The 23,807-nt window shown below is 40.4% G+C and overlaps 1 protein-coding gene across 1 annotated transcript in view; it reads left to right on the plus strand.

The window, feature by feature from the left end:
* Positions 1–23,807, plus strand: part of LMTK2 (lemur tyrosine kinase 2) — a gene marked incomplete at its 3' end in the record, with an annotated part of 424,271 nt that overhangs the window by 269,535 nt on the left and 130,929 nt on the right. The window contains 1 exon segment of the mRNA XM_053694835.1: positions 1,774–1,907. Within this exon segment, the coding sequence (XP_053550810.1) occupies positions 1,774–1,907 (134 nt within the window).

Below are 23,807 nucleotides of genomic sequence, written 5' to 3' on the forward strand. Positions count from 1 at the left end.
AAGGTTTTGCAACAGGCTCTGTTTGAACTATTGCATTCCATAGATCTTAAGTGTTATCTTGGAAAGTTTTGTTTCCTTTTGCTATCACTTCTGCTCAGAGTGTCTCTTAACTCTCGGCCTTGCAATGTGATTAGCTTTATCTTATTTTTCATGCTGATAAGGTTCTTCCTATGGTGTTTTCAGATCGAAATATTAATCAGGAAAATTGTTGTTCCCTTTTCTATTTCCTAATCCTTCTCATAAGGAACGTTTATTGCTCAACCTGGATGTTGTGTGTACTCTGAAAATCTACTTACAGGCAATTAAGGATTTTTGCCAGTCTTTTGCCCTGTTTGTTTGTTTTTTAGGAAAACATATGGGTCAGAAAGCTTTTTTTCCATCTCTTTATGGTTGAGAAGTTTAATTCATTTTATTTAGGATTCTGCGGGTCAGCAGCTTCTTGAGAGAATTACAACTCATTTCTCGTGAGCGGTTTCCTCTTCTTGGGCCTTCAACAATTAAGTCTTACTAGAGCAGTTTTGCAAGGCTGCAACTTGGTCTTCTCTGCATACTTTTTCAAAATGTTTTACTTTTTGCCTTGGCTGAGGTTTCTTTGGGAGAAAGGTTCTTCAAGCGGTGGTGCCTTCTGTTTGTCTACCTGTCTTGTCCCTCCCTAGTCATCTGTGTCCTCTAGCTTGGGTATTGATTCCCAACAGTAAATGACGTGGTGGACTCATCATATCTTAGGAAAGAAAACCAAATTTATGCTTACCTGATAAATTTTATTTCCGGTTATGAGTCCCCGGCCCCGCCCTTTTATTTTAAGACAGTTATATTTTTTTTACTAAAACCTCAGGCACTTCTACACCTTGTGTTACTCATTTTTCTTCATTTCCCTTCGGTCGAATGACTGGGGTTTATGGGAAGGGAGGTGATACTTGACAGTTTGACTGTGGTGCTCTTTGCTTCCTCCTGCTGGCCAGGAGTGATATTCCCAACTGTAAATGACAACGTGGGCTCACCATATCCGAAGAGAAATACATTTATCAGGTAAGCATAAATTTTGTTTTTTTCTTGGGATATTTCACTGTTGCCCTGTATCTAGCACATCTCAGTGCTAAACACTTTTGTCTGTTTCATAACCCTGGATTTTAAACTAATTTTATAACATTTATATTTAAATTTTATTGCAAATGCCACTCCCCCCCCCCCCCCCATAATTCTCACGGCTTGTTCTTCTTTTAGACCTAAAGACAAACCCAATATTTAAGTATTATTGCATATATTAAACTATTACATGTCTGTGTACATACATACATATCACTATGGATTACTAGTCCACTTAATGTTAAAGATAGGAAAAAGTAAAATTTCTGTCGTCTGGGACTAGTGGACCACTGGAAATTTCAAGCTGTATGTATTGTTTCCAGCATTGTCTGATTTTGCGGTTTAGACAATACCTGCCTGCATAATCTACTCAGATTATTTAAAGCTGTGGAACCCAGTGAGTATATCTATTAGGAGAAATATAAATGATAGTATAACATACTATGTTATAATTCCCTTAAATGGAAGAGTTCTGTGTGGTTCACTGCAGAATTCTTATTTGAGACATGAAACTTGATGAGTTGAAGACTATTAAGATGTAGTACTTTTACTAATTATAACCTTGTTGAGTGATTAGATCTAAGTAATGTATTTAGTTGCTGCTTTTTAAACATCTCTGAAATGTAATCAACAGATGAACCAGCTGATCTTTTTTTTTTTTTTTTTTTTTTTTTCTTTTCTTTGCAGGGTGACCTGAAAACCTATTTAAGCAAGGAGAGAGAAAAGATAACTGGAGATTCAGAAATTATGTTACTTCAAAGAATGGCATGTGAAATAGCTGCTGGACTTGCCATAATGCACAAACATAATTTTGTGCACAGGTACGTGCCCACAGTGTTGTGTTTTAGTCATCAATTATATTTAAAAGCCATTTCTTCTGTTGTGTGATCAGTCCACGGGTCATCATTACTTCTGGGATATAACTCCTCCCCAACAGGAAATGCAAGAGGATTCACCCAGCAGAGCTGCATATAGCTCCTCCCCTCTACGTCAGTCCCAGTCATTCTCTTGCACCCAACGACTAGATAGGATGTGTGAGAGGACTATGGTGATTATACTTAGTTTTTATGACTTCAATCAAAAGTTTGTTATTTTAAAATAGCACCGGAGCGTGTTATTACTTCTCTGGCAGAGTTTGAGGAAGAATCTGACAGAGATTTTTTACTATGATTTTAACCGGAGTCGTTAAGATCATATTGCTGTTCTCGACCATCTGAGGGAGGTAAAGGCTTCAGATCAGGGGACAGCGGGCAGATGAATCTGCATTGAGGTATGTGGCAGTTTTTATTTTCTGAATGGAATTGATGAGAAAAGCCTGCCATACCGTTAAAATGACATGTATGTATACACTTCAGTATTCTGGGGATGGTATTTCACCGGAACTACTGTGTTAAAGGTCACTAATCCTTTTAATAACTATTCTCATGTTAAACGTTTTTGCTGGAATGTAGAATCGTTTACATTGCTGAGGTACTGTGTGAATAAATATTTGGGCATTATTTTCCACTTGGCAGTTTTTTTTGCTTTAATTGTGACAGTTTCGTTTCTCTTCACTGCTGTGTGGGAGAGGGAGGGGCCGTTTTTGGCGCTCTTTGCTACGCATCAAAAAATTCCAGTCAGCTACTTTTATATTTCCTGCATGATCCGGTTCATCTCTGACAGATCTCAGGGGTCTTCAAACTTCTTTGAAGGGAGGTAAATTCTCTCAGCAGAGCTGTGAGAATTCTTATAGTGACTGTGTATAAAAAACGTTGTTTTGTTTTCTTATGTACAAATTTAATTAGTGTTGTTTTTTACTAATGGGAACAAACCTTTGCTAAAAGTTGTGTTGTTTTAAAGTTTGATGCAATAACTGTTTTTCAGTTCATTATTTCAACTGTCATTTAATCGTTAGTACCTCTTTGAGGCACAGTGCGTTTTTTTGCTAAAAAAGATTATAACCAAGTTGTAAGTTTTTTTGCTAGTGTGTTAAACATGTCTGACTCAGAGGAAGATATCTGTGTCATTTGTTCCAATGCCAAGGTGGAGCCCAATAGAAATTTATGTACTAACTGTATTGATGCTACTTTAAATAAAAGTCAATCTGTACAATGTGAACAAATTTCACCAAACAGCGAGGGGAGAGTTATGCCGACTAACTCGCCTCACGCGACAGTACCTGCATCTCCCGCCCGGGAGGTGCGTGATATTTTGGCGCCTAGTACATCTGGGCGGCCATTACAGATAACATTACAAGATATGGCTACTGTTATGACTGAAGTTTTGTCTAAATTACCTGAACTAAGAGGCAAGCGTGATCACTCTGGGGTGAGAACAGAGTGCGCTGACAATGCTAGGGCCATGTCTGATACTGCGTCACAGCTCGCAGAGCATGAGGACGGAGAGCTTCATTCTGTGGGTGACGGTTCTGATCCAAACAGATTGGACTCAGATATTTCAAATTTTAAATTTAAATTGGAGAACCTCCGCGTATTACTAGGGGAGGTCTTAGCAGCTCTCAACGATTGTAACACCGTTGCAATACCAGAGAAACTGTGTAGGTTGGATAAATACTTTGCGGTACCGGCGAGTACTGACGTTTTTCCTATACCTAAGAGACTAACTGAAATTGTTACTAAGGAGTGGGATAGACCCGGTGTGCCGTTCTCACCCCCTCCAATATTTAGAAAGATGTTTCCAATAGACGCCACCACTCGGGACTTATGGCAAACGGTCCCCAAGGTGGAGGGAGCAGTTTCTACTTTAGCTAAGCGTACCACTATCCCGGTGGAGGATAGCTGTGCTTTCTCAGATCCAATGGATAAAAAATTAGAGGGTTACCTTAAGAAAATGTTTGTTCAACAAGGTTTTATATTACAACCCCTTGCATGTATCGCGCCGATTACGGCTGCGGCAGCATTTTGGATTGAGTCGCTTGAAGAGAACCTTAGTTCCTCTACGCTAGACGACATTACGACAGGCTTAGAGTCCTTAAACTAGCTAATTCTTTCATTTCGGAGGCCGTAGTACATTTAACCAAACTTACGGCTAAGAACTCAGGATTCGCCATACAGGCACGCAGAGCACTGTGGCTAAAATCCTGGTCAGCTGATGTTACTTCTAAGTCCAAATTACTTAATATACCTTTCAAGGGGCAGTCCTTATTCGGGCCCGGTTTGAAAGAAATTATCGCTGACATTACGGGAGGTAAGGGCCACGCCCTACCTCAAGACAAGGCCAAAGCTAAGGCTAGACAGTCTAATTTTCGTCCCTTTCGGAATTTCAAAACAGGAGCAGCATCAACCTCCACTGCACCAAAACAGGAAGGAGCTGTTGCTCGTTACAGGCAAGGCTGGAAGCCTAACCAGTCCTGGAACAAAAGCAAGCAGGCCAGGAAACCTGCTGCTGCCCCAAAGACAGCATGAACCGAGAGCCCCCGATCCGGGACCGGATCTAGTAGGGGGCAGACTCTCTCTTTTCGCCCAGGCCTGGGCAAGAGATGTTCAGGATCCCTGGGCACTAGAGATCATATCTCAGGGATACCTTCTAGACTTCAAATTATCTCCCCCAAGAGGGAGATTTCATCTGTCAAGGTTGTCAACAAACCAGATAAAGAAAGAAGCGTTTCTACGCTGCGTACAAGATCTGTTAACAATGGGAGTGATCCATCCGGTTCCGTGGTCGGAACAAGGACAAGGGTTCTACTCAAACCTGTTTGTGGTTCCCAAAAAAAGAGGGAACTTTCAGGCCAATCTTAGATTTAAAGACTCTAAACAAATTCCTAAGAGTTCCATCGTTCAAAATGGAAACTATTCGGACAATCTTACCCATGATCCAAGAGGGTCAGTACATGACCACAGTGGATTTAAAGGATGCTTACCTTCACATACCGATCCACAAAGATCATCACCGGTATCTAAGGTTTGCCTTCTTAGACAGGCACTACCAGTTTGTAGCTCTTCCATTCGGATTGGCTACGGCTCCAAGAATCTTCACAAAGGTTCTGGGTGCCCTTCTAGCGGTACTAAGACCGCGAGGGATTTCGGTAGCTCCGTACCTAGACGACATTCTAATACAAGCTTCAAGCTTTCAAACTGCCAAGTCTCATACAGAGTTAGTTCTGGCATTTCTAAGGTCGCATGGATGGAAAGTGAACGAAAAGAAGAGTTCTCTCTTTCCTCTCACAAGAGTTCCATTCTTGGGGACTCTTATAGATTCTGTAGAAATGAAGATTTACCTGACAGAAGACAGGTTAACAAAACTTCAAAATGCATGCCGCGTCCTTCATTCCATTCAACACCCGTCAGTAGCTCAATGCATGGAGGTGATCGGCTTAATGGTAGCGGCAATGGACATAGTACCTTTTGCACGCCTACACCTCAGACCGCTGCAATTATGCATGCTAAGTCAGTGGAATGGGGATTGCTCAGATTTGTCCCCTACTCTGAATCTGAATCAAGAGACCAGAAATTCTCTTCTATGGTGGCTTCATCGGCCACACCTGTCCAGGGGGATGCCATTCAGCAGGCCAGACTGGACAATTGTAACAACAGACGCCAGCCTACTAGGTTGGGGCGCTGTCTGGAATTCTCTGAAGGCTCAGGGACTATGGAATCAGGAGGAGAGTCTCCTTCCAATAAACATTCTGGAATTGAGAGCAGTTCTCAATGCCCTTCTGGTTTGGCCCCAGTTAATAACTCGGGGGTTCATCAGGTTTCAGTCGGACAACATCACGACTGTAGCTTACATCAACCATCAGGGAGGGACAAGAAGCTCCCTAGCAATGATGGAAGTTTCAAAGATAATTCGCTGGGCAGAGTCTCACTCTTGCCACCTGTCAGCAATCCACATCCCGGGAGTGGAGAACTGGGAGGCGGATTTCTTGAGTCGCCAGACTCTTCATCCGGGGGAGTGGGAACTTCATCCGGAGGTCTTTGCCCAAATACTTCGACGTTGGGGCAAACCAGAGATAGATCTCATGGCGTCTCGCCAGAACGCCAAACTTCCTCGCTACGGGTCCAGATCCAGGGATCCGGGAGCAGTTCTGATAGATGCTTTGACAGCACCTTGGAACTTCAGGATGGCTTATGTGTTTCCACCCTTCCCGCTGCTTCCTCGATTGATTGCCAAAATCAAACAGGAGAGAGCATCAGTAATTCTAATAGCACCTGCTTGGCCACGCAGGACTTGGTATGCAGATCTAGTGGACATGTCATTCTGTCCGCCTTGGTCTCTACCTCTAAGACAGGACCTTCTGATACAGGGTCCATTCAAACATCAAAATCTAACTTCTCTGAAGCTGACTGCTTGGAAATTGAACGCTTGATTTTATCAAAACGTGGTTTTTCTGAGTCGGTTATTGATACCCTGATTCAGGCTAGGAAGCCTGTTACCAGAAGGATTTACCATAAAATATGGCGGAAATACCTATACTGGTGCGAATCCAAAGGTTACTCCTGGAGTAAGGTTAGGATCGCTAGGATATTGTCTTTTCTACAAGAAGGTTTAGAAAAGGGTTTATCAGCTAGTTCATTAAAGGGACAGATTTCAGCTCTGTCCATCTTGTTTCATAGACGTCTGTCAGAAAATCCAGACGTCCAGTCCTTTTGTCAGGCTTTAGCTAGGATCAAGCCTGTGTTTAAAGCTGTTGCTCCACCATGGAGTTTAAACTTAGTTCTTAACGTTTTACAGGGTGTTCCGTTTGAACCCCTTCATTCCATTGATATAAAAATGTTATCTTGGAAAGTTCTGTTTTTAATGGCTATTTCCTCGGCTCGAAGAGTCTCTGAGTTATCAGCCTTACATTGTGATTCCCCTTATCTGATTTTTCACTCAGACAAGGTAGTTCTGCGTACTAAACCTGGGTTCTTACCTAAGGTAGTCACTAACAGGAACATCAATCAAGAGATTGTTGTCCCATCCTTGTGTCCAAATCCTTCTTCAAAGAAGGAACGTCTTTTACACAATCTGGATGTAGTTCGTGCCCTCAAGTTCTACTTGCAGGCAACTAAAGATTTTCGCCAAACTTCTTCCTTGTTTGTCGTTTACTCTGGACAGAGGAGAGGTCAAAAAGCTTCTGCTACCTCTCTATCTTTTTGGCTTCGTAGCATAATACGTTTAGCCTATGAGACTGCTGGACAGCAGCCTCCTGAAAGAATTACAGCTCACTCCACTAGAGCTGTGGCTTCCACTTGGGCCTTTAAGAATGAGGCCTCTGTTGAACAGATTTGCAAGGCTGCAACTTGGTCTTCGCTTCATACTTTTTCCAAATTTTACAAATTTGACACTTTTGCTTCTTCGGAGGCTATTTTTGGGAGAAAGGTTCTTCAGGCAGTGGTTCCTTCTGTATAATGAGCCTGCCTATCCCTCCCGTCATCCGTGTACTTTTGCTTTGGTATTGGTATCCCAGAAGTAATGATGACCCGTGGACTGATCACACATAACAGAAGAAAACATAATTTATGCTTACCTGATAAATTCCTTTCTTCTGTTGTGTGATCAGTCCACGGCCCGCCCTGTTTTAAGGCAGGTAAATATCTTTTAAATTATACTCCAGTCATCACTTCACCCTTGGTTACTCCTTTCTCGTTGATTCTTGGTCGAATGACTGGGACTGACGTAGAGGGGAGGAGCTATATGCAGCTCTGCTGGGTGAATCCTCTTGCATTTCCTGTTGGGGAGGAGTTATATCCCAGAAGTAATGATGACCCGTGGACTGATCACACAACAGAAGAAAGGAATTTATCAGGTAAGCATAAATTATGTTATTTAGCCTATTAGGTTTAGAAGTGGACTGTAAGAAATTTCTCCATATAATGCTTTGCAGTCCTTTATGTGCAAGGGGCTAAATTGACTTTTCTTTCATGTAATTGGCAAGAGTCCATGAGCTAGTGACATATGGGATATACAATCCTACCAGGAGGGGCAAAGTTTCCCAAACCTCAAAATGCCTATAAATACACCCCTCACCACACCTACAATTCATTTTTACAAACTTTGCCTCCTATGGAGGTGGTGAAGTAAGTTTGTGCTAAGATTTCTACGTTGACATGCGCTTCCTTTCAGAGTACAGCGAATGTCGGAGGGATGTGAAGGGAGTATCACCTATTGAATGCAATGGTTTTCCTCACAGGAGATCTATTTCATAGGTTCTCTTTTATCGGTCGTAGAGATTCATCTCCTACCTCCCTTTTCAGATCGACGATATACTCTCATATACCATTACCTCTACTGATAACGGTTTCAGTACTGGTTTGGCTATCTGCTATATGTGGATGGGTGTCTTTCGGTAAGTATGTTTTTTATTACTTAAGACACCCCAGCTATGGTTAACACTTTATGCATTAATATAAAGTTCTAAATATATGTATTGTACTTATATTTGCCATGAGTCAGGTTTATGTATTTCCTTTTTGCAGACTGTCAGTTTCATATTTGTGGAAAATAAACATATTAAGAAATATTTTTCTTACCTGGGGTTTAAAATTGACTTCATTTTTTTGCAAATTGCGTGCAGGATTATGCCCGTGGGTGCGCCAAATGCTAGACTTTATTGCGTCATTCTTGGCACGAGAATTTTTTGACGCGAAAGTACGTCCATTGACGCAAGTTCGTCATTTCCGGCGTCATAGTTGACGCTGAGTTCCTTACACAAGGTTGCGTTGTTAGAGACGCGAGTGTCCAGACGTTGTTGGCGCCAAATTTTTTCATTATTTTTTTCACCCCATTGCCATTTGCCTCTTGCCTTTTTCTATGTCAGAGGGCTATGCTATTTGCATTTTTCCCATTCCTGAAACTGTCATATAAGGAAATTGATCATTTTGCTTTATATGGTTTTTTTTTCTTTTATATTTTGCAAGATGTCTCAATCTGATCTTGTCTCAGAAGTATCTGTTGGAACTTTGCTGCCTGATATCGGTTCTACCAAAGCTAAGTGCATTTATTGTAAACTTGTGGAGATTATATCTCCAAATGTTATTTGTAATAGTTGTCATGATAAACTTTTACATGCAGATAATGTGTCCATCAGTAATAGTACATTGCCGGTTGCAGTTCCTTCAACTTCTAATGTACATGATATACCTATGAATTTTAAAGAATTTGTTACTGATTCTATTCAGAAGGCTGTCTGCTTTTCCGCCTTCTAATAAACATAAAAGGTCTTTTAAAACTTCTCATAAGGTTGATGAAATTTTAAGTGACCGACAACATAATGAATTATCCTCCTCTGATGAGGATCTATCTGATTCAGAAGATCCTTCCTCAGATATTGACAGTGACAAATCTACTTATTTATTTAAAATGGAGTATATTCGTTCTTTGTTAAAAGAAGTGTTAATTACTTTGGATATTGAGGAATCTAGTCCTCTTGACATTAAAACTAGTAAACGTTTACATTCTGTTTATAAACCTGTGGTTACTCCAGAGGTTTTTCCTATTCCTGATGCTATTTCTGATATGATTTCTAAGGAATAGAATAAGCCGGGTACTTCTTTTATTCCTTCAAGGTTTAAAAAATTGTATCCTTTACCAGCAGTTTCAATAGTTTTGGGAAAAGATCCCCAAAGTTGATGGGGCTAGTTCTACTCTTGCTAAACGTACCACTATTCCTATGGAGAATCTCACACGAATCAACTAGTGTTGTTTCTTCGGAAACATGGTTGGAGGATCAATTTACCAAAACGTTTCTTGATTCCTCAGACAAGGGTCACCTTTTTAGGTTTCCAGATAGATTCAGTGTCCATGACTCTGTCTCTAACAGACAAGAGACGTTTAAAATTGGTTGCAGCCTGCACCTTCAGTCTCAGTCATTCCCTTCAGTGGCTATGTGCATGGAAGTTTTAGGTCTCATGACTGCAGCTTCGGACGCGATCCCCTTTGCTCGTTTTCACATGAGACCTCTCCAGCTTTGTATGCTGTATCAATGGTGCAGGGATTATACAAAGATATCACTATTAATATACTTAAATCCCAATGTTCGACACGCTCTGACGTGGTGGTTAAATCGCCAGCGTTTAGTTCAAGGGGCTTCTTTTGTTCGGCCAACCTTGACTGTGATCACAACAGATGAGTCTTTCAGGTTGGGGAGCTGTTTGGGCATCTTTGACAGCACAAGGGGTTTGGAAATCTCAAGAGGCGAGGTTACCAATCAATATTTTAGAACTCCGTGCAATTCTCAGAGCTCTTCAGTTTTGGCCTCCGTTAAAGAGAGAAACGTTAATTTGTTTTCAGACAGACAATATCACAACAGTGGCATATGTCAATCATCAGGGTGGGACTCACAGTCCCCAAGCTATGAAAGAAGTATCTCGGATACTTGTTTGGGCGGAATCCAGCTCCTGTCTAATTTCTGCTGTGCATATCCCAGGTGTAGACAATTGGGAGGCGGATTATCTCAGCCGTCAGACTTTACATCCGAGGGAGTGGTCTCTCTATCCAGATGTGTTTTCTCAGATTGTTCAGATGTGGGGTCTTCCAGAGATAGATCTGATGGCCTCTCATCTAAACGAGAAACTTCCCATATACCTGTCCAGGGATTTTCAGGCGGAAGCAGTGGATGCATTGACACTTCCTTGGTGTTATCAACCTGCTTATATTTTCTCGCCTCTAGTTCTTCTTCCAAGAGTGATCTCCAAAATCATCATGGAACAATTGTTTGTGTTGCTGGTGGCTCCAGCATGGCCTCACAGGTTTTGGTATGCGGATCTTGTTCGGATGTCCAGTTGCCAACCTTGGCCACTTCCGTTAAGGCCGGACCTATTGTCTCAAGGTCCGTTTTTCCATCAGGATCTCAAATCATTAAATTTGAAGGTGTGGTAATTGAACGCCTAGTGCTAAGTCATAGAGGTTTCTCACACTCAGTGATTAATACTATGTTACAAGCTCGTAAATCTGTCTCTAGAAAGATTTATTATCGAGTTTGGAAGACTTTCATTTCATGGTGTTCTCATACATTTTCTTGGCATTCTTTTAGAATTCCTAGAATTTTACTGTTTCTTCAGGATGGTTTGGATAAGGGTTTGTCTACAAGTTCCTTGAAGGGACAAATCTCTGCTCTTTCTGTTTTATTTCACAGAAAGATTGCCAAACTTCCTGATATTCACTTTTTTGTACAGGCTTTGGTTCGTATCAAACCTGTCATTAAATCAATCTCTCCTCCTTGGAGTCTTAATTTGGTTTTGAGGGCTTTACAGGCTTCTCCATTTGAGCCTATGCATTCTTTGGACATTAAACTACTTTCTTGGAAAGTGTTGTTCCTTTTAACCATCTCTTCTGCTAGAAGAGTTTCTGAGCTATCTGCTCTTTCTTGTGAGTCTCCTTTTCTGATTGATTTTTCATCAGGATAAGGCGGATTTGCGGACTTCATTTAAATTTTTACCTAAGGTTGTGAATTCTAACAACATTAGTAGATAAATTGTTGTCCTTTCCTTGTGTCCTAATCCTAAGAATTCTTTGGAAAGATCCTTACATTCTTTGGATGTGGTGAGAGCTTTGAAATATTATGTTGAAGCTACTAAAGATTTCACAAAGACTTCTGGTCTATTTGTTATATTTTCTGGTTCTAGGAAAGGTCAGAAGACTTATGCTATTTCCTTGGCTTCTTGGTTCAAGCTTTTGATTCATCAAGCTTATTTGGAGTCTGGTCAGGCCCCGCCTCAGAGAATTACAGCTCATTCTACTAGATCAGTCTCCACTTCTGGGGCTTTTAAGAATGAAGCTTCAGTTGATCAGATTTGCAAAGCGGCGACTTGGTCCTCTCTGCATACATTTACTAAATTCTACCGTTTTGATGTATTTGCTTCTTCAGAAGCAGTTTTTGGTAGAAAAGTTCTTCAGGCAGCTGTTTGTTTGATTCTTCTGCTTATGTTTTTTAAGTTTTTCTTGTCATTAAGAATAAACTTATAATTTGGATTTTGGATTATTTTTTCAGCGGAAAATGGCTGTTCTTTATTTGTATCCCTCCCTCTCTAGTGACTCTTGCGTGGAGTTCCACATCTTGGGTATTGATATCCCATACGTCACTAGCTCATGGACTCTTGCCAATTACATGAAAGAAAACATAATTTATGTAAGAATTTACCTGATAAATTAATTTCTTTCATATTGGCAAGAGTCCATGAGGCCCACTCTTTTTATGGTGGTTGATTTTTTTTGTATAAAGCACAATTGTTTCCAAATTCCTTTGTTGATGTTTTTTACTCCTTTCTTTATCACCCCACTACTTGACTATTCGTTAAACTGAGTTGTGGGTGTGGAGAGGGGTGTATTTATAGGCATTTTGAGGTTTGGGAAACTTTGCCCCTCCTGGTAGGATTGTATATCCCATACGTCACTAGCTCATGGACTCTTGCCAATATGAAAGAAATGAATTTATCAGGTAAATTCTTACATAAATTATGTTTTTTTAGGCAATGTGTACGGCAGCTTAAATAGTTCCAAGTCTTTAAACTTCCAGATTCTGAAATTTCTTGCCATACTGAAATAAATGCTATCCGGCCCATTTAATGAGTGCAACATAAAAAATCTTGCAAAGTTAAAGCTTTAAAGGGACAAGTCAACAGTAAACCTTCATGTTTCATATAGAACAATTTTAAAAGGATTTTCAATTTACTTCCATTATGAAATTTACTTAATTCTCTTAGCATCCTATGTAGGCATAGGAATGCACTACTGGGAGCTAGCTGGTGATTGGTTGTTACAGACATATGCCTTTTGTCAGTGGCTCTCCAGATGTATTAAGCTGGGTCTACTAGTGCATTGCTCCTCTGGAGTTGATTTTAACTGTGCAAACAGTGCAAAAAGCATTTTTTCCTTTCTTTACACTTTTTTGCCCTTTTTAAATCTAGACATTGTATTTTGTTTTTTTTTAACAATCAAACTTTTATATAGAAATATGAGTACAATTAACTACAAATATTTCTTGTTGCAGTAATCAACTTTATCTAGGGTTGCCACCCATCCCTTAAAATACAAAACACTTATAAGTTACACATGCTGCAGGGTGTGCAGGGAGGAATATGAATAGTGCTGTCCAGAAACACAATACATGTTCCTCCCTACACACCCTGCAGCATGTGTAACTCATAAGTGTCCAGGAAAACATGGCAACCCTAACTTGATCTATTACATCATTTTGTCTGGTATAAATTATTTTAGTATCTTTCCTGTCATCATGAAAAGATACATGTGGCCTGAGCAAGTACGTGGTGCCATTCTTTACAAATAGTTGACATATGACACTTGGTTTCGAGTGGTGTCCCTGACCTCTTGTTTCAAGAGGTCTAAGATGTCCAACATGCTGTCTAGACCTTACCTTAGATATTTAATGATGTAGTGAGCTGAGCACCCTCAGTTTAGCCAAAAGGTTATTTTTTTTTTTTTAATTTTGATATAGTCCCAAATCCCACATTTGTCATAGTTCAAATTTGTGCTGTGTTTCTGAAAACACACAGTGCAGAAAGTGTATGTATGTTAGATTATTTTCAACCATTTCTATACCATTGGTAAAATCACCTTGATCAATCAACATGGTCAATAATCTTAACAATATTTTTAAAGATTTTTTTTAAAATGTTGTTTTTCATTTCCACTGTCTAGAACACACATTACTGCCTCGTTAAATATTCCTATGTTAGTAGCTTCATTTTTTAAAATTTATTTTGTGATTCCAAGTATTGGTGTTTATTTCTAATGTACGACCAACAAGTGACGCCTGTTGCTCATGCAGGCTGAGTATAAATATAACCATCTAGTACACTGCAGTAGGAAGGATAAGAGCTATTGAATTACACAACTTGCAGAAAATGTTCTGTGGAAGCTGGAGCTTATTTGAATGCAATATTTTAAAACTGTAATTTTAAATTTTTTTGTGAATCTATATATTTTCATGACTGGATAAACTGAATAGTATTGCTGCAATGTATTTCTCACCATGTTGGTCTTATAATGCCTATAACTTTATTAGTATGAACAAATCTTCAGAGTTAGCCTAATCGATAAACCAAAGAAAATCTTACAATAAGGTCATTTCCCTAAAGCTATGTATACAAGAGGACGCATCTAACTTTTCTTCCAGTGGGGATGGAGGAGAGATGTACTAACATGTTCATTTCCATCTTAATGGGAGGAGAGTCCACTCCTTCATTTATTGCTTGTGGGAATTAAGAACCTGGCCACCAGGAGGAGGCAAAGGCACTCCAGCCAAAGGCTTAAATACCTCCCCCACTCCCCTCATCCCCCAGTCATTCTTTGCCTTTCGTCATAGGAGGTTGGCATAGAAGTGTCGGCAGATTCGGAGTAGTGTCTTATGGAGAGTAGTACTCTTCAAAATGGGACTGGAGTTTTAAGTAGCCCAGTCAGCCTCTTAGTGAGAGCATGGGTAAATGTTAGAGTCCGGAGATGCAGGGAGAGTCTTTCTGCAAACCCTTCCCGACTTAGATTAACAGCTCCATTAGCAATCGGCATTGACGAGTTTCGCTGCCTGCTTTTCTTCTCTCAAGTCCATGTCAGGAGCGATGCTACTACCCTGTCACACTTGAAAGGCCGTGTTCCTGTTCCACGGCATTGATTCTGGTAAGATTGTTTCATTTATATATATTTTTGATAACGTAAGAAGACAGGGTCACAGTGTGGCTCCTTTATCTTTATAGAATCTAGGAAGGGGATTATTGAACAGGGGGGGATTTTATTGTGCATAATATTGTAGTGTTTCTGCTGCATTTGTGTGAGATGAGGCTCTGTCAGTGTGGAACAGTCAGTTCACTAAGCGAGAGATTGAGGCGGGCTTTTTTGGCGCGTTTCTCTCTCGAGTGCAGGGGCGGTCCTGCATGGCACTCCATGTGACTGGGTGTGGCCTCTGTAACTTCCTCTTTCTCTACCTGCGTTCGGAGGAGACGAAAGCTGTTTCTTGTAGTCCGGGTCATAGGAGGTGGTGAGTGCCCCGGCCATTGGGATCTAAAGGTGCCATTTAACTTTTTATGCCATTTATACTTTCTCTTAAGTGTATCCAGTCCACGGATCATCCATTACTTATGGGATATTCTCCTTCCCAACAGGAAGTTGCAAGAGGATCACCCCAGCAGAGCTGCTATATAGCTCCTCCCCTAACTGCCATATCCAGTCATTCTCTTGCAACCCTCAACATAGATGGAGGTCGTGAGAGGAGTGTGGTGTTTTATACTTAATTCTTCAATCAAAAGTTTATTTTTAAATGGCACCGGAGTGTGCTGTTTTTTCTCAGGCAGTATTTGGAAGAAGAATCTGCCTGCGTTTTCTATGATCTTAGCAGAAGTAACTAAGATCCACTGGCTGTTCTCACACATTCTGAGGAGTGGGGTAACTTCAGAAAGGGAATGGCGTGCGGGGTCTCCTGCAACTAAGGTATGTGCAGTAAAATATTTTTCTAAGGAATGGAATTGACTAAGAAAATACTGCTGATACCGAAGTAATGTAAGTAAAGCCTTAAATGCAGCGAAAGCGACTGGTATCAGGCTTATTAATGTATGTGCAGTAAAATAATTTTCTAAGGAATGGAATTTGACTAAGAAAATGCTGCTAATACTGAAGTAATGTAGTAAAGCCTTAAATGCAGTAGAAGCGACTGGTATCAGGCTTATCAATAGAGATACATACTCTTTAAAAAAGGATGTTTAAAACGTTTGCTGGCATGTTTAATCGTTTTTTGAGGTACATTGGTGATAACTTATTGGGGCATAATTTTTTCCACATGGCTGACTTATTTTCTGCATAGAAACAGTTAACTGAGGCTTCCCACTGTTGTAATAATGAGTGGGAGGGGCCTATTTTAGCGCTCTTTTGCGCAGTTAAAATTACAAAATGAATCAGATTCCCTCAGCAGTCCCATGAATACTACAGGACATCTCTAAAGGGCTAAAAAGACTTCCAAAATCGTTTATAGGGAAGGTAATCCACAGCTCAGCTGTGGCAGTTTTGTTGTGTATGTTAAACGTCTGTCATTTTCTTTCATGTAATTAGCAAGAGTCCATGAGCTAGTGACGTATGGGATATACATTCCTACCAGGAGGGGCAAAGTTTCCCAAACCTTAAAATGCCTATAAATACACCCCTCACCACACCCACAATTCAGTTTTACAAACTTTGCCTCCGATGGAGGTGGTGAAGTAAGTTTGTGCTAGATTCTACGTTGATATGCGCTCCGCAGCAAGTTGGAGCCCGGTTTTCCTCTCAGCGTGCAGTGAATGTCAGAGGGATGTGAGGAGAGTATTGCCTATTTGAATGCAGTGATCTCCTTCTACGGGGTCTATTTCATAGGTTCTCTGTTATCGGTCGTAGAGATTCATCTCTTACCTCCCTTTTCAGATCGACGATATACTCTTATATATACCATTACCTCTGCTGATTCTCGTTTCAGTACTGGTTTGGCTTTCTACAAACATGTAGATGAGTGTCCTTGGGTAAGTAAATCTTATTTTCTGTGACACTCTAAGCTATGGTTGGGCACTTTATTTATAAAGTTCTAAATATATGTATTCAAACATTTATTTGCCTTGACTCAGAATGTTCAACTTTCCTTATTTCCAGACAGTCAGTTTCATATTTGGGATAATGCATTTGAATTAATCATTTTTTCTTACCTTCAAAATTTGACTCTTTTTTTTTTTTTTTTTTCCCTGTGGGCTGTTAGGCTCGCGGGGGCTGAAAATGCTTCATTTTATTGCGTCATTCTTGGCGCGGACTTTTTTGGCGCAAAAATTCTTTTCCGTTTCCGGCGTCATACGTGTCGCCGGAAGTTGCGTCATTTTTTTGACGTTATTTTGCGCCAAAAATGTCGGCGTTCCGGATGTGGCGTCATTTTTGGCGCCAAAAGCATTTAGGCGCCAAATAATGTGGGCGTCTTATTTGGCGCTAAAAAATAAGGGCGTCGCTTTTGTCTCCACATTATTTAAGTCTTATTTTTTCATTGCTTCTGGTTGCTAGAAGCTTGTTCTTTGGCATTTTTTCCCATTCCTGAAACTGTCATTTAAGGAATTTGATCAATTTTGCTTTATATGTTGTTTTTTCTCTTACATATTGCAAGATGTCTCACGTTGCATCTGAGTCAGAAGATACTACAGGAAAATCGCTGTCTAGTGCTGGAGCTACCAAGCTAAGTGTATCTGCTATAATTTTTGGTATCTGTTTCTCCAGCTGTTGTTTGTATTGCATGTCATGACAAACTTATTAATGCAGATAAAATTTCCTTTAGTACTGTTACATTACCTGTTGCTGTTCCGTCAACATCTAATTTTCAGAGTGTTCCTGATAAACATAAGAGATTTTATTTTTTAAATCCATTAAGAAGGCTATGTCTGTTATTTCTCCTTCTAGTATACATAAAAGTCTTTTAAAACTTCTCTTTTTTCAGATGAATTTTTAAATGAACATCATCATTCTGATACTGATAATGGTTCTTCTGGTTCAGAGGTTTCTGTCTCAGAGGTTGATGCTGATAAATCTTTGTATTTGTTCAAGATGGAATTTATTCGTTCTTTATTTAAAGAAGTATTAATTGTCTGTTCTGATCTGATCTGTTTATTGCATTAAGGGGTTAATCATCCATTTGCAAGTGGGTGCAATGCTCTGCTGACTTGTTACATACACTGTAGAAATTTTGTTAGTGTAACTGCCTATTTTCACTGTTATTTAAAATTTTGTCAAAATTTGTTTCTCTTAAAGGCACAGTAACGTTTTTTATATTGCTTGTTAACTTGCTTTAAAGTGTTTTCCAAGCTTGCTAGTCTCATTGCTAGTCTGTACAAACATGTCTGAAACTGAGGATACTTGTTCATTATGTTTAAAAGCCATGGTGGAGCCCCATAGGAGAATGTGTACTAAATGTATTGATTTCACCTTAAACAGTAAAGATCAGTCTTTATCTATAAAAGAATTGTCACCAGAGGGGTCTGTCGAGGGGGAAGTTATGCCGACTAACTCTCCCCACGTGTCGGACCCTTCGCCTCCCGCTCAAGGGACGCACGCTAATATGGCGCCAAGTACATCAGGGACGCCCATAGCGATTACTTTGCAGGACATGGCTGCAATCATGAATAATACGCTGTCAGAGGTATTATCCAGATTGCTTGAATTTAGAGGCAAGCGCGATAGCTCTGGGGTTAGATGCTGTAGAGCCATGTCTGATACTGCGTCACAATATGCAGAACCTGAGGACGGAGAGCTTCAGTCTGTGGGTGACGTCTCTGATTCGGGGAGACCTGATTCAGAGATTTCTAATTCTAAATTTAAGCTTGAGAACCTCCGTGTATTGCTTGGGGAGGTATTAGCTGTTCGGAATGACTGTGACACAATTGCAGTGCAAGAGAAATTGTGTAGGCTGGAGAAATACTATGCAGTGCCGGTGAGTACTGATGTTTTTCCAATACCTAAAAGGCTTACAGAAATTATTAGTAAGATGGGATAGGCCCGGTGTGTCCTTTTCCCCACCTCCTATATTTAGAAAAATGTTTCCAATAGATGCCACTACACGGGACTTATGGCAGACTGTCCCTAAGGTGGAGGGAGCAGTTTCTACTTTAGCAAAGCGTACCACTATCCCGGTTGAGGACAGTTGTGCTTTTTCAGATCCAATGGATAAAAAATTGGAGGGTTACCTTAAGAAAATGTTTATTCAACAAGGTTTTATTTTACAGCCCCTTGCATGCATTGCGCCTGTCACTGCTGCGGCGGCATTCTGGTTTGAGGCCCTGGAAGAGGCCATCCATACAGCTCCGTTGACTGAAATTGTTGACAAGCTTAGAACTCTTAAGCTAGCTAATTCATTTGTTTCTGATGCCATTGTTCATTTGACTAAACTAACGGCTAAGAATTCAGGATTCGCCATCCAGGCGCGTAGGGCGCTATGGCTCAAATCCTGGTCAGCTGATGTGACTTCAAAAGTCTAAATTACTCAACATTCCTTTCAAGGGGCAGACCTTATTCGGGCCTGGTTTGAAAGAAATTATTGCTGACATTGCTGGAGGTAAGGGTCATTCCCTTCCGCAGGACAGGGCCAAATCAAAGGCCAAACAGTCTAATTCTCGTGCCTTTAGAAATTCCAAGGCAGGTGCAGCATCAACTTCCTCCGCTTCAAGACAAGAGGAACTTTTGCTCAATCTAAGCAGGCCTGGAAACCTAACCAGTCCTGGAACAAAGGCAAGCAGGCCAGAAGCCTGCTGCTGCCTCTAAGACAGCATGAAGGAACGGCACCCTATCCGGCGACGGATCTAGTAGGGGGCAGACTTTCTTTCATGTAATTAACAAGAGTCCATGAGCTAGTGACGTATGGGATATACATTCCTACCAGGAGGGGCAAAGTTTCCCAAACCTTAAAATGCCTATAAATACACCCCTCACCACACCCACAAATCAGTTTTACAAACTTTGCCTCCAAGGGAGGTGGTGAAGTAAGTTTGTGCTAGATTCTACGTTGATATGCGCTCCACAGCAAGTTGGAGCCCGGTTTTCCTCTCAGCGTGCAGTGAATGTCAGAGGGATGTGAAGAGAGTATTGCCTATTGAATGCAGTGATCTCCTTCTACGGGGTCTATTTCATAAGGTTCTCTGTTATCGGTTGTAGAGATTCATCTCTTACCTCCCTTTTCAGATCGACGATATACTCTTATATTTACCATTACCTCTACTGATTCTCGTTTCAGTACTGGTTTGGCTTTCTACAAACATGTAGATGAGTGTCCTGGGGTAAGTAAGTCTTATTTTCTGTGACACTCTAAGCTATGGTTGGGCACTTTATTTATAAAGTTCTAAATATATGTATTCAAACATTTATTTGCCTTGACTCAGAATGTTCAACTTTCCTTATTTTCAGACAGTCAGTTTCATATTTGGGATTATGCATTGAATTTTCATATTTTTCTTACCTCAAAAATTTGACTTTTTTCCCTGTGGGCTGTTAGGCTCGCGGGGGCTGAAAATGCTTCATTTTATTGCGTCATTCTTGGCGCGGACTTTTTTGGCGCAAAAATTCTTTTCCGTTTCCGGCGTCATACGTGTCGCCGGAAGTTACGTCATTTTTTGACGTTATTTTGCGCCAAAAATGTCGGCGTTCCGGATGTGGCGTCATTTTTGGCGCCAAAAGCATTTAGGCGCCAAATAATGTGGGCGTCTTATTTGGCGCTAAAAAATATGGGCGTCGCTTTTGTCTCCACATTATTTCAGTCTCATTTTTCATTTGCTTCTGGTTGCTAGAAGCTTGATATTTGGCATTCTTTCCCATTCCTGAAACTGTCTTATAAGGAATTTGATCTATTTTGCTTTATATGTTGTTTTTTCTCTTACATATTGCAAGATGTCTCACGTTGCATCTGAGCCAGAAGATACTACAGGAAAATCACTGCCTGCTGGATCTACCAAAGCTAAGTGTATCTGCTGTAAATTTTTGGTAGCTATTCCTCCAGCTGTTGTTTGTAATAATTGTCATGACAAACTTGTTAAAGCAGATAATATTTCCTTTAGTAATGTACCATTGCCTGTTGCAGTTCCCTCAACATCTAAGGTGCAGAATGTTCCTGATATCATAAGAGATTTTGTTTCTGAATCCATAAAGAAGGCTTTGTCTGTTTTTTCTCCTTCTAGTAAACGTAAAAAGTCTTTTAAATCTTCTCTCTCTACAGATGAATTTTTAAATGAACACCATCATTCTGATTCTTTGGACTCTTCTGGTTCAGAGGATTCTATCTCAGAGTTTGATGCTGATAAGTCTTCATATTTATTTAAGATGGAATTTATTCGCTCTTTACTTAAAGAAGTACTAATTGCTTTAGAAATAGAGGATTCTAGTCCTCTTGATACTAATTCTATACGTTTGGATAAGGTTTTTAAAGCTCCTGCGGTTATTCCAGAAGTTTTTCCTGTTCCTAATGCTATTTCTGCAGTGATTTCCAAAGAATGGGATAAATTGGGTAATTCATTTACTCCTTCTAAACGTTTTAAGCAATTATATCCTGTTCCGCCTGACAGGTTAGAATTTTGGGACAAAATCCCTAAAGTTGATGGGGCTATTTCTACCCTTGCTAAACGTACTACCATTCCTACGTCAGATGGTACCTCGTTTAAGGATCCTTTAGATAGAAAATTTGAATCTTTTCTAAGAAAAGCTTATCTGTGTTCAGGTAATCTTCTTAGACCTGCTATATCATTGGCTGATGTTGCTGCAGCTTCAACTTTTTGGTTGGAAACTCTAGCGCAACAAGTAGCAAATCGTGATTCTCATGATATTATTATTCTTCTCCAGCATGCTAATAATTTTATCTGTGATGCCATTTTTGATATTATTAGAGTTGATGTTAGGTTTATGTCTCTGGCTATCTTAGCCAGAAGAGCTTTATGGCTTAAGACTTGGAATGCTGATATGGCTTCTAAATCAACTCTACTTTCCATTTCTTTCCAGGGAAACAAATTATTTGGTTCTCAGTTGGATTCTATTATTTCAACTGTTACTGGTGGGAAAGGAACTTTTTTACCACAGGATAAAAAATCTAAGGTAAAAACAGGGCTAACAATCGTTTTCGTTCCTTTCGTTTCAACAAAGAACAAAAGCCTGATCCTTCGTCCTCAGGAGCAGTTTCAGTTTGGAAACCATCTCCAGTCTGGAATAAATCCAAGCCTGCTAGAAAGGCAAAGCCTGCTTCTAAGTTCACATGAAGGTACGGCCCTCATTCCAGTTCAGCTGGTAGGGGGCAGGTTACGTTTTTTCAAAGAAATTTGGATCAATTCTGTTCACAATCTTTGGATTCAGAACATTGTTTCAGAAGGGTACAGAATTGGTTTCAAGATGAGACCTCCTGCAAAGAGATTTTTTCTTTCCCGTGTCCCAGTAAATCCAGTGAAAGCTCAAGCATTTCTGAATTGTGTTTCAGATCTAGAGTTGGCTGGAGTAATTATGCCAGTTCCAGTTCCGGAACAGGGGATGGGGTTTTATTCAAATCTCTTCATTGTACCAAAGAAGGAGAATTCCTTCAGACCAGTTCTGGATCTAAAATTATTGAATCGTTATGTAAGGATACCAACGTTCAAGATGGTAACTGTAAGGACTATATTGCCTTTTGTTCAGCAAGGGAATTATATGTCCACAATAGATTTACAGGATGCATATCTGCATATTCCGATTCATCCAGATCATTTTCAGTTCCTGAGATTCTCTTTTCTAGACAAGCATTACCAATTTGTGGCTCTACCGTTTGGCCTTGCTACAGCTCCAAGAATTTTCACAAAGATTCTCGGTGCCCTTCTGTCTGTAATCAGAGAACAGGGTATTGTGGTATTTCCTTATTTGGACGATATCTTGGTACTTGCTCAGTCTTTACATTTAGCAGAGTCTCATACGAATCGACTTGTGTTGTTTCTTCAAGATCATGGTTGGAGGATCAATTTACCAAAAAGTTCTTTGATTCCTCAAACAAGGGTAACCTTTCTGGGTTTCCAGATAGATTCAGTGTCCATGACTCTGTCTTTAACAGACAAGAGACGTCTAAAATTGATTACAGCTTGTCGAAACCTTCAGTCTCAATCATTCCCTTCGGTAGCCTTATGCATGGAAATTCTAGGTCTTATGACTGCTGCATCGGACGCGATCCCCTTTGCTCGTTTTCACATGCGACCTCTTCAGCTCTGTATGCTGAACAAATGGTGCAGGGATTACACGAAGATATATCAATTAATATCTTTAAAACCGATTGTTCGACACTCTCTAACGTGGTGGACAGATCACCATCGTTTAATTCAGGGGGCTTCTTTTGTTCTTCCGACCTGGACTATAATTTCAACAGATGCAAGTCTCACAGGTTGGGGAGCTGTGTGGGGATCTCTGACGGCACAGGGAGTTTGGGAATCTCAGGAGGTGAGATTACCGATCAATATTTTGGAACTCCGTGCAATTTTCAGAGCTCTTCAGTTTTGGCCTCTTCTGAAGAGAGAATCGTTCATTTGTTTTCAGACAGACAATGTCACAACTGTGGCATACATCAATCATCAAGGAGGGACTCACAGTCCTCTGGCTATGAAAGAAGTATCTCGAATTTTGGTTTGGGCGGAATCCAGCTCCTGTCTAATCTCTGCGGTTCATATCCCAGGTGTAGACAATTGTGAAGCGGATTATCTCAGTCGCCAAACGTTGCATCCGGGCGAATGGTCTCTTCACCCAGAGGTATTTCTTCAGATTGTTCAAATGTGGGGGCTTCCAGAGATAGATCTGATGGCCTCTCATCTAAACAAGAAACTTCCCAGGTATCTGTCCAGATCCCGGGATCCTCAGGCGGAGGCAGTGGATGCATTATCACTTCCTTGGAAGTATCATCCTGCCTATATCTTTCCGCCTCTAGTTCTTCTTCCAAGAGTAATCTCCAAGATTCTGAGGGAATGCTCGTTTGTTCTGCTAATAGCTCCGGCATGGCCTCACAGGTTTTGGTATGCGGATCTTGTCCGGATGGCATCTTGCCAACCATGGACTCTTCCGTTAAGACCAGACCTTCTGTCGCAAGGTCCTTTTTCCATCCGGATCTGAAATCCTTAAATTTAAAGGTATGGAGATTGAACGCTTGATTCTTAGTCAAAGAGGTTTCTCTGACTCTGTGATTGATACTATGTTACAGGCTCGTAAATCTGTATCTAGAGAGATATATTATAGAGTCTGGAAGACTTATATTTCTTGGTGTCTTACTCATCATTTTTCTTGGTATTCTTTTAGAATTCCGAGAATATTACAATTTCTTC

Source organism: Bombina bombina, chromosome 11, assembly GCF_027579735.1.
Source record: "Bombina bombina isolate aBomBom1 chromosome 11, aBomBom1.pri, whole genome shotgun sequence".
NCBI lineage: Eukaryota > Metazoa > Chordata > Amphibia > Anura > Bombinatoridae > Bombina > Bombina bombina.